The following is a 10352-nucleotide window of genomic DNA, read 5'->3' on the forward strand; positions in this document are numbered from 1 at the left end:
TCCTATTCTCAAGATGTAATCTTTATTTTCAAGACCACCTGTCTTATATCGGATTGCTTTAGTTGAACTCACTAGAGAATACCAAAAACATGTAGCTTTAGAAAAGTTTTTAGACCTTGTTAGTTAAGGAGACTGAGGAGTGCTCCAACCGACAACAGACCTTTTTAAGATGGAATAGATGTTCCTTCTGCTTTTCAAGCAAGCTACTTTTACAATATACACAATTTAAAGGTCGAACCAACTGTTGGCACCTTTTCTGCCATCATTTTTTAACGTAACACACTTACGTAACCATATAACATTTGCTGCATGCTAGCTAATATAGTGTGGGGGCTTTTAGTGAAAAACAAGGCCGTTGTTAGCTTTTAGTGGTTTAACATCCCACTGACAACAGGTCAAAAGTTCCAGAACCCGCCTCGGACCTCCTACCACTTCCCTCTCTGCTGGCTCACCAACCACCCAACACACACACACTCACACACACGTGTGTGCTGCTAAGGCAACAAACACAGAAACGGCTCTGCTAGTTGACAAAGGACGGGCTGCGTTCACAGAAAGTGTAAAAAAACAGCATGAAATTTGCAAACATGCCCGGCTCTGGCTTCACTTCCTGTTCAGCTGCTCAGAGCCAAGAATACATACACGGTTCGACCACATGCAGGGGAGATGCTCAGAGGGCAGTTTGATGGATGGATGAGACGTTCACAAATAGGGATGTCCCAATCAGGGTTTTTTTTGCCCTCGAGTCAGAGTCCAAGTCATTTAATTTTGAGAATCTGCCGATACAGAGTCCCGATCCGATACTTTCGATACATTAAAAATAATAATAAAGAAAAGGAAGAAACAGTTCCAGAATGTTCCTTATTTTTTATTTAATTGTTTGAATGCTGTAAAACATTCAATCTATGGTGATCCTGTTTCTCTTTATAGTTAGTTTATTATTCTGCTTCCGTACGTTTTTTGGCATTTAATTACTTCCACAATTCTTCAACTATTTACACAATTTTGGTATCAAAACGTTCAGCTCATTCAGCTTATGCCGGCAGTGACTTTTGGTATTAAAATATTTTATACTTTCTGAGATATTCAGCTTTTTCTGTGATTTTTGGTCCCATTGAAATGAATGGGATTGCTCAATTTTCAGCTAAATCCTATCACTTTTTTGAACTCTTATAGTTTAACTTTAACCTAGAGACTTCATTCAAATTTCAACAAATGCACAAGACTTTCAGCTATTACTGGTTAAAAAAATCTTTTTAATATCTATTACAGTTTTTCTAAAATCACAGGTTGAAGTTGAGGTACGGCTTGAGATTTTCTGAAAAAAATCACAAAAATTATAATGGGCAGAGATGGGAGCAGTGACCTTCCTTTGCTCCGTTTCTGGCATTGTCCTGAGAAAACTGTAAATCCGATTGAAATGAGCCGCACGCTGGCTTGCAGCTAACTGATATACCTTCATTTTGAGCTATAAATCATGAACGTACTCCAAACATTGTGGCCGTACGGTTCATTTCTTTGACAATATTCAAAATTTAAAAAATGTTTTTTCCACTCTAAACTGAAAATTCCACACTAACTTTTGATCTTCACATTTTCTGGAAACAACTCTTTCCATCACCCTGACCGTTTGGAGTACCGAAACAAATTATATCTCAAAAAGTAGGAATTTATGTCAGCTTTTCAGAATGGGTTTCATTTTGTCCTTGTTACATTTCTTTCTCTACAAGCCTTAAAAGGAGAGACGCTGATTCTGTCTCATTGAAACCCATGTTTTTTATTAGTTTTTTTTATCTTTTATTTTATTAAAAATGTATAAAATAAACAAACAAATACAACATACATTAACATACTGAAAAATAAAAACATTTGAATGAAAAGGAGCAGATAGAAGAAAAAATCTTATGATTTCTGCCCCTTTTTACGAAATAAAATTATCCGTCAAACAAACACAATATAACCTCAGTCACTTTCTAATATTTTCATGTCTAATCTTTGACATTATAATTCACCTTTTCATAATACGCTGGCTCTGCTCCCGCCGGACGGACGGGCCCACGGAGCGGCACTGACGCCGTCTGCTTCTCCGCCTCTGCTCACTCGAGGTTCGACCCAATATACTGTAGGTTCATTTGAATTTGCTATATCCACACATAATATGACATTAGAAATATAACCAGGACAATGACCAGGAAAACGCTTTTTCCATGTGGGCTCACAGTTAGAGCCTTAGAAGTTCTGTTAACATCCATGTTAAAGGAACAGAGATTTTCTCTTCCGATCGGCTTCAGACAGCTAAAATGTTCTCGTCATAGCTTCTAGACAATTCATGATAGGCACATAAAAATTCGCACAGATGATCATTAAAGCCTTCTGCTGCTCACACTTTTTGAATTTGTCCAACACGTGCAGCAGTTTTTGAATGGCGATGAGACGTGTCAGAGGTCTGAAATGACATCTGAGCAGCTGAGCTCTGTTAAATGCATGATTTATGAAATCTTGAAACAAAAATTTCCACCGACCACATCTTTTATAGTACACAGGCGTGGACCGTTAAAGCACCCGAGCGCCAATGCCGCTAAATTTTCTCGTCGGGCGGTAAATACTTGACAATTTACCGCCCGGGTGGCGCCCAAGCCTTGTTTGTCATTTGCACACCGGCTTTCACCTACATCATGGCCGCTCCCTGTAGGAAGCTGCCGTTTTCGTTTCGCGCGCGTGAACCTGCGCGCATCTAGCCACGTACTGCACTTGTACGATTCGTGCACGTACTGCACAATTCTAGTTATAGTCACGTGAACTATAAGTTCACTATTAAAAACGAAGTGGAACCACGCTAGAAACACACAAGCACGTAGGAAGATGGCGCCGTCACTGGGATGGGATTTCTTGATGAAATCTCCGGCAAAACGCTTTAAAACTGGTGAGGAGAAGCGGACAGTTCGAAACGGTATGAAGCAGAGAAGTGTGTGCGTAGGTGGAATGATTCTTGGCGGTTTAAAGAAGACGGGAGGCACAGAGAATGGCCGTGTTCGAGTTGAGCAGCGCCTCGCCTGGAAAACAGACGAGAGCAGACGGACGCAGCAGGGGGAGTGGCTTAAAGTCGGCGTTTAAGTCGGACAGATTTCCCTACATGTGTAGCTCAGGGTGACGGTGGCTGAAGATATCGCGTTAGCATTCACACTTGTTCAGTTTTAATTCTGGTGCCTGTTAGCAGCTGAAACACATCCTCACGAGCTTGTGGATATCATATATTCTATATGGAGACATGACTGTAATAATAAGTAAAGGTTATCAGCTGTAGCTTCAGTGTGCTCATAGGAAACGTGACAAAAGAAAACAAAACACATTTCATGGCCTATATAGTTGTCATCATCAACATAACATGATTTACAGAATACATGTGAACAACTAACATTTCATGTTCTACCACCGGATGTTTGGATCAGAATATGAACCAATCAGATCTTAGATCAGGTGAGAGCCAGGCGTTTCCCATCATCCTCTAGGTTTTGCAGCCGGTGGAGAGCAACTGCAGCACCTTGCTCCAAAATCTGCGGCCGCCTTGATCTCACGAGGTTATCGTTGCCTACGTATGCATGACGTCAGAGCAAGTCGGGGTCAAGTCGGACACAAATCTAACCGGCATGCACTGCTCGCCGATCACCGGTGATCTAATCTGCGCAGAACTGGCTCATCTCGAACACAGCCAATGGCTCGAATACAGCAAAGCGGAGTTGGTGATGTACTGCGTTGTATGCTGGAAGTATGTGACGACAAAATCGAGTTTTGTTGAGGGAACAAACAAATTCAAACTTGAATACGTTATTATGTTTGTGAATGTGTACAAAATAAAGGTTATTACATTTAAAACGGTTCAGTTGTTATTTTGACTCGTTTTGGCAGCTGACCAGCGGGGCCGGTAGATTCTTGGCGGGGCCGGTAAATATTCAGAGTTACCGGCCCGGCTGGCCGGTTGGTTTTGAAGTTAATGTCCACCCCTGTTGTAGGCGTGGCGGTGGGATTTCAGCCATGGCGGCCCGCCACGGCTACGCCTATGTAAGGGAAACCCTGTTCAGAGAGGTCTATGCTGCTGCCCACCGCTGCCCAGATCCTTGACCTTCAAGGCATTCGAGAGACCCTTCCATTGCGCACTCAGACAAGATGTGCAAACTCTGCATGGCTCGTGTGTCTCATTCGAGATCTCCGTGGGTGGCAAACCTAAGTTGAGGTACAAGGTCCGCAACGCCTTCACCGCTACCCGTATCGACCTAGCCGAGCGCAGCTATCCTGTGGAGTCCTTGCAGCGGAAGTACAGACACCTCAGAGGCCTGCCTCTCCAGGCCTTTAAGAAGGTCAAACCCCTCCTTCTCATTGGCAGTGACCACCCACAGCTCATCACTCCAACTGAAGCTGTTCGTCTCGGTCCACCGGGTGGTCCCGCTGCTATGCGCACCAGGTTAGGGTGGACACTACAGGGCCCCTCCAGCCTTATCGGTTCCTTTTCGCTGCCACAACAGTGCCTATTCATAACCGCCATCCCTCCTCAGATGAGTGAGTTACTCAAACATGTGAAGAAGTTATGGCAGGTAGATGTCGTCCCAGTACCAGAAGGCAAAGTGGTTGCTCGGTCAAGAGAAGATCACTATGTAGTTAACCTGCTGGAGCAGAAGACAGTTCGTGTGGATGTTGAGGGCACCCACTGCTATGCCACCCCCCTACTTCGCCGCCAGAACATGCCACACCTTAAAGCTAGCCCTAACATAGTCGTTCCCGGTTTGAGGAGTGTGGAGAGAAGGCTCCAGAAAGATCCAGAGCTGGCTAAGATCTACGGCGCGGAAATAGAGAAGTTGGTCCAGGCCGGTTCGGTGGTTAAGGTGGCCCCCTCTGAGGTTGCTCCAGCAGATGAGTCATGGTACATCCCTAACCACCTTGTTAGTCACAATGGCAAAGATCACCTTGTGTTCAACTGTTCGTTCCAGTCCCAAGGCCAAGCCCTCAACGACCATCTTCTACCTGGGCCGACCCTGAGCGCCTCACTCTTTGGTGTCCTCCTTCGCTTTCGTGAGCATGCCGTAGCCATTAGTGGTGACATAAAGGGTATGTTCCACCAGATTCGCCTCCTTCCCGTAGACCGTTCCCTTCTGCGGTTTGTGTGGTGGGATCTGCACCCTGAGGCACCTGTGGCTATCTATGAATGGCAGGTCCTCCCCTTCGGTACAACCTGCAGCCCATGCTGTGCAACCTTCGCTCTGCAGCGCCACGTCAGAGATCACACTGACAGAGATGATCCAATACGTCACTCTGTGGGACAGTGTTTCTATTTTAATAACCTCCTTCAGAGTGTACCAACCCCTGAAGAAGCTCGGGACCTAGTGGACTGGCTAAGAACCCTCCTGTCTTCTGCTGGATTTGTCCTTCGCCAGTGGGCCAGTAATGAACCCAGCACCATTGGCCACCTACCTGAAGACCTCAGATCCACAAGTGCAGGACCTTGGCTCACTCAAGACAAATCAGACACCTCCGAGCCAACTCTGGGCCTTAGCTGGCACTTCCCCACGGACACTTTGGGGTACAAGCACCGCAAAGTCAGTTATGGCGCCCCCACTATGTGGAACATTTATAAGGTTCTCGCAAGCCAGTACGACCCACTTGGCTTCATCCTACCGTACACTACCCGAGCCAAGATGCTGGTGAGGCGCCTTTGGGATCAACAGAGAGGCTGGGATGACCCGCAGCTTCCGCCAGAACTGCTACAGCAGTGGGAAACCTGGGAAGAGGAGTTGTCGTTCCTTGTACAAGTCCTGCTTCCTCGCCCTTATCTTCCAAAGCACATCACAGAGTCAGTCAGTGAGAGAGAGATTCACATCTTCTGTGATGCGTCGGAACAGGCTTATGGTGCAGTGGCCTATATGAGAACAGTGACGGGTGATGGCAGCTCCCATCTGGCCTTCCTGATAGCCCGCTCCTGTGTTGCCCCTAAATGCATTCTCTCCATACCCAGACTCGAACTGTGTGGTGCCCTCTCTGGAGCGCACCTCTCCCGTCTCCTTAGAAATGAGCTCACCCTGGACATGGAGAGAATAGTGCTGTGGTCTGACTCCACCACTGTACTCACCTGGTTGAGGTCCGAGTCATGCCACGTCAAGGTCTTCGTTGGCACCCGCGTGGCTGAGACCCAGGAAGTAACTCAAGCGCGCACCTGGCGCTATGTGGATTCAGCCCAGAACCCCGCGGATGATATAACCCATGGGAAGACCCTTTTGGTACTGGCCAGACCCAACAGATGGAGTCAAGGGCCTCCTTTCCTGCTCCTAAGTCCTGAACAGTGGCCTCCAGAGCCGAGCGGCACCCTGGCTGAGCCACCAGGCTCACCTGAGCTCCGCAAAGAGAACTTTTGTGGAGTTTCTACCACCTTTGACCCCGCCACCTCAAACTTCAGCAGATATGACACCTGGGCGGAGCTGCTGGAGGCGGTTATTACGCAATTGCATGGGGCGGCCGGAGGCGGGTGAACTTCATCAGCTCAGGACTATATTCAAGCGGAGAAGCACATTTTGAGAGAAGCTCAAAGGGAGAGCTTTCCTGAGGAGTATCGGCTTCTTAAGCAGGGGAAGTCTGTCCGTCGCAGTAGTCGTCTCCTCGCACTGTCCCCTGAGTTTGACCGTGAAGATGAGATTATCCGTGTAGGGGGACGTCTCCGCCGCTCTGAAGATCTTGCGTTTACCAACTCGCACCAATTAGTTTTAGATCCGACACATCCGGTCACCAGCTTGCTCATTCAGGATGTCGACAGTCGTCTGCATCATCCAGGGCCAGAGAGAGTTTTCACGGAGATTTGGCGCAGTCATTGGATCCTGAGAGGCAGGGAAGCGGTTAGACTTTTCCAGAGGACCTGTCTTGAGTGTCGCAGATGGAAAGCCCGACCAGCGGTTCCCAAGATGGCTGACCTGCCAGTGGCGCGCCTTCGCCTTTACAAACCTGCCTTTTATTCGACAGGTATGGACTGTTATGGACCCTTTGAGGTCAAAATCGGGCGCCGTGTGGAGAAAAGGTGGGGCATCATTTTTAAGTGCCTTACTATCAGAGCGGTCCACCTTGATGTCCTGACCTCCGTCGACACAGATGCCTTCCTAATGGCACTTCGTTGGTTCGTTGCCAGGAGAGGGACCCCAGCTGAGTTGTACTCAGACCAGGGAACCAATTTCTGTGGAGGAGAAAGGGAACTCCAAGTAGCTTTCACGGCCATGACCGCTGACCTGCAGAAGATCTTCCACTTCAATCCACCAGCGGCTCCTCATTTTGGGGGAGTGTGGGAGCGGGAGATTAGATCTGTCAAGACGGGGCTCTACTCTACACTACAATAGGATCTCAACCCCTACAAGAGGAAGTCCTCCGTACGGTCCTTGTGGAGGTGGAGGGCATCTTAAACTCCAAACCACTAGGTTATGTCCCGTCAGTGATCCTGATCCAGTGACCCCCAACTGTTTATGATGGGGCGGCCTGATGGGGCGCTTCCTCAAGTCGTTTACCATAAAGAAGAGCTCCTGAGTCGCCGCAGATGGAAACACTCTCAGGTGCTGGCTGACCACTTCTGGTCTCGATTCATCCGACTGTACCTTCCGAGCCTACAGCTTCGCCCGAAATGGCAGTCATCCCCCGCGGACGTCACCGAAGGTTCGGTGGTGATGATCATAGATCCTCAGCTACCCCGCACTTCCTGGCTTCTGGGTCGCATCTCCAAGGTCCACCCCAGTCCCGATGGGCACATCAGGTCTGCTGACGTCAAGGTGGGAGACAGGACCTTCACCCGACCTGTGGCGAGGCTGGTGGTATTGCCTGCCCTCCTGGACGAAGACAAAGGACAATCACAGTGACTTTATTAGAGAAGTTACCTTTTGTTGTGAGCAAATGTACTTCATACATTTGGGGGCGGCTGTACAAAAGGCACCTTAGTTGTGAGTTCTCCTTTCTATTCTGTTCAGTCGTTCACCTGTAGTTGCTTAGAGTGACCTGTAGAGGTCACCCCACCACTTTGGATGGGAGAGGTTTTTGGACAGGTGGATACGTGGGTGAGATCTATTTGAGTGTGTTCGCTCCCGCTTACCAGCAGAGAAGTGGTCATTTCGTGAGACGTGTGCGTCACTGAGCAACAGACCACACACACACACCTGTACCTAAAATTGTATGTAACACCTGCTCCTCCGATAAGCCTGTTACCTTTGACTGTGTGGAGGCAATACAAGCGTTTAAATCATCCTCGGTGTCTTCGGTGTCTTCATCCTGAATCGCCATCCGGGCCTAGAGTAGTGTTCTGGCCGACACTCCGGGGAGTGGCAGCTGCAAACCGGAATCAACACCTTACAGTCCTCCCCTTCCGTGTTATCTACCCAACAATAGTCATATAGTTACTTTGCTGTTTGTTTATCCATTATTGAGTTTTCTTGAATACCTCTTAAAGCAGCTGAGATCCAAGATGTACAGCTAGTGCCCCTATAGCATGAAACTGTACATGGTGTCCCTTTAGTTAAGGTTCACCTCTGCAGCAGCAGTATTGCTGATTCCCACAATCCTCTCATGATCAATTTTTCATTCGGACAGAAATTTCTCTTCCTTGTGGGTAGTCAGGGTCACTGTTTTTTCCTGTACCCTCAGCACTCTTCTTTCAGGTTACTTGCTTTTTTTAGGTGGTTGTTACTCGCATGTTGGCTTATAAAGGGTTTGGGAATGGACACTGATCTCTTCGTGACATGATTTATAGTCCAAAAAGTCAGGACTAGGTGAGATTTAATGTTTAAATGTTCAGGTTTTGACTTGCTGGCCTTATTTGTCATTTGTGGGGCTCCATATCCATGTTGATAATTTCATTGATCTAATAACTGATCCTAACTAAAGCTTTTCTTAACAGAGGAGGAATACTCTCTGCTGGCAAACTTGCCTGAAGCAAGTAAAGTCAACGAAGAATCCGAAGAATTCCAGGATGTGGTGAAGAATTTCTATGGCACTATACAGGAATATCACAGCAAAATACGAATAATTCAGGTAAAACCAGGAATATATGATGGTAAAACCAGGAATATATGATTCATTTTTATGTGTGTGTGTGTGTGTGTCTCTGTACCGTAACGTTATGACGTTTCTTCCCAGGTGGAAAAGCTTATGAACCGTCTGCTGTACAATCAGTACAAGCTGAAGAAGGCGAGTGTGCTGCAACAGTCCACCCACCCGGTAGCTGAACGGACTCTGTATCATGGCACAAATGACACTAGTGTGAAAGAAATTTGTGTTCATGGGTTCAACAGAAGCTTCTGTGGAAAAAACGGTACGTTTAAACTCATCTTTATGTGTTTAGAGGAGCAATATGTAAAATTCTAGTGAAAGTCGCTTTTGGCTTAGAAAAATATCCTGCTGTAACCAAATTTGACCACAGAATGTCATTCTTACATGTTGCACCTTTAACGTTTTCTGTTGACTTGAGCATCAGCTTCTAATTTTAGATTTTTTTTTTCACCCTGCCCAGCCACTGTCTACGGTCAGGGAGTGTACTTTGCTGTCAATTCTGCCCTGTCGGTCCAGGACCAGTACTCTCCCCCAAATGTCGATGGATACAAGTTTATTTTTGTGTCGAAGGTTCTAACAGGAGACTTCACTAAAGGCTGCCATTCGATGAAGACGGCACCTCTAAAGGAGACTGGTGACATTCCCCTCAGATACGACAGCGTGACCGATGACATTACTAAGCCAACTATGTTTGTCATTTTCAACGACACACAAGCTTTTCCAGAATATCTCATCACATGTCAGAGAATCCACCATTGAAAGGTTGTTTTTTAGGGGAATAAAGGACTCTATATTAAAGTTGATCATGATTTAATGATCATGCATTTGCTCATTAAAGGGTTCTGTATCAGTGCACTCTGATCCATGGTTTGTCAAGTATAATAATAAAAATTCTTAAAGCAATTTAAAAATGTGATTTGACTTCAGTGTGAACAATTCAAATTATTATACATGTATGTGTGTGTGTATATATATATAAATACTACTTGTGACCAGTGGCAAACACGAGTAATTAACCTTACTTTTCTTTTTTGTCTATATATGAATAGAAGAGATGATTTGGACGTTTCACAGCACCATTTGCCACATTTAGTTCTGTTAACAAACACGACTAAACAGCAACGACCAGATTAGTTCGTGTTAACATTCACAATCAAATCAAAACGAAAATCAAGCTCATTTCTAAAGTCTGATGCAACTCTAAAGAAAATAGAGGGTTCTTTTTTTTTGGGGGGGTGGAGAAAGAACATGTTGAGGATTGTTTTTTTTGTCTAAATGCAACCAAATTTTCT

The 10352-nt window shown here is 46.1% G+C and overlaps 1 protein-coding gene across 3 annotated transcripts in view; it reads left to right on the top strand.

Moving 5' to 3' along the window:
- parp10 (poly(ADP-ribose) polymerase family member 10) overlaps nucleotides 1–9963 on the top strand; it is a 66072-nt gene extending 56109 nt beyond the window's left edge. For all 3 annotated transcript variants that reach the window (XM_070556167.1, XM_070556169.1, XM_070556168.1), the window contains 3 exons: nucleotides 8909–9042; nucleotides 9148–9322; nucleotides 9521–9963. In XM_070556167.1, coding sequence (XP_070412268.1) covers nucleotides 8909–9042; nucleotides 9148–9322; nucleotides 9521–9819 — 608 coding nt within the window. In that variant the 3' untranslated portion in view covers nucleotides 9820–9963. The remainder of the gene's footprint in view (nucleotides 1–8908; nucleotides 9043–9147; nucleotides 9323–9520) is intronic.
- The last annotated feature ends 389 nt before the right edge of the window (nucleotides 9964–10352 follow it).

This window comes from Nothobranchius furzeri, chromosome 11 (genome assembly GCF_043380555.1).
Source record: "Nothobranchius furzeri strain GRZ-AD chromosome 11, NfurGRZ-RIMD1, whole genome shotgun sequence".
Taxonomy (NCBI): Eukaryota; Metazoa; Chordata; class Actinopteri; order Cyprinodontiformes; family Nothobranchiidae; genus Nothobranchius; species Nothobranchius furzeri.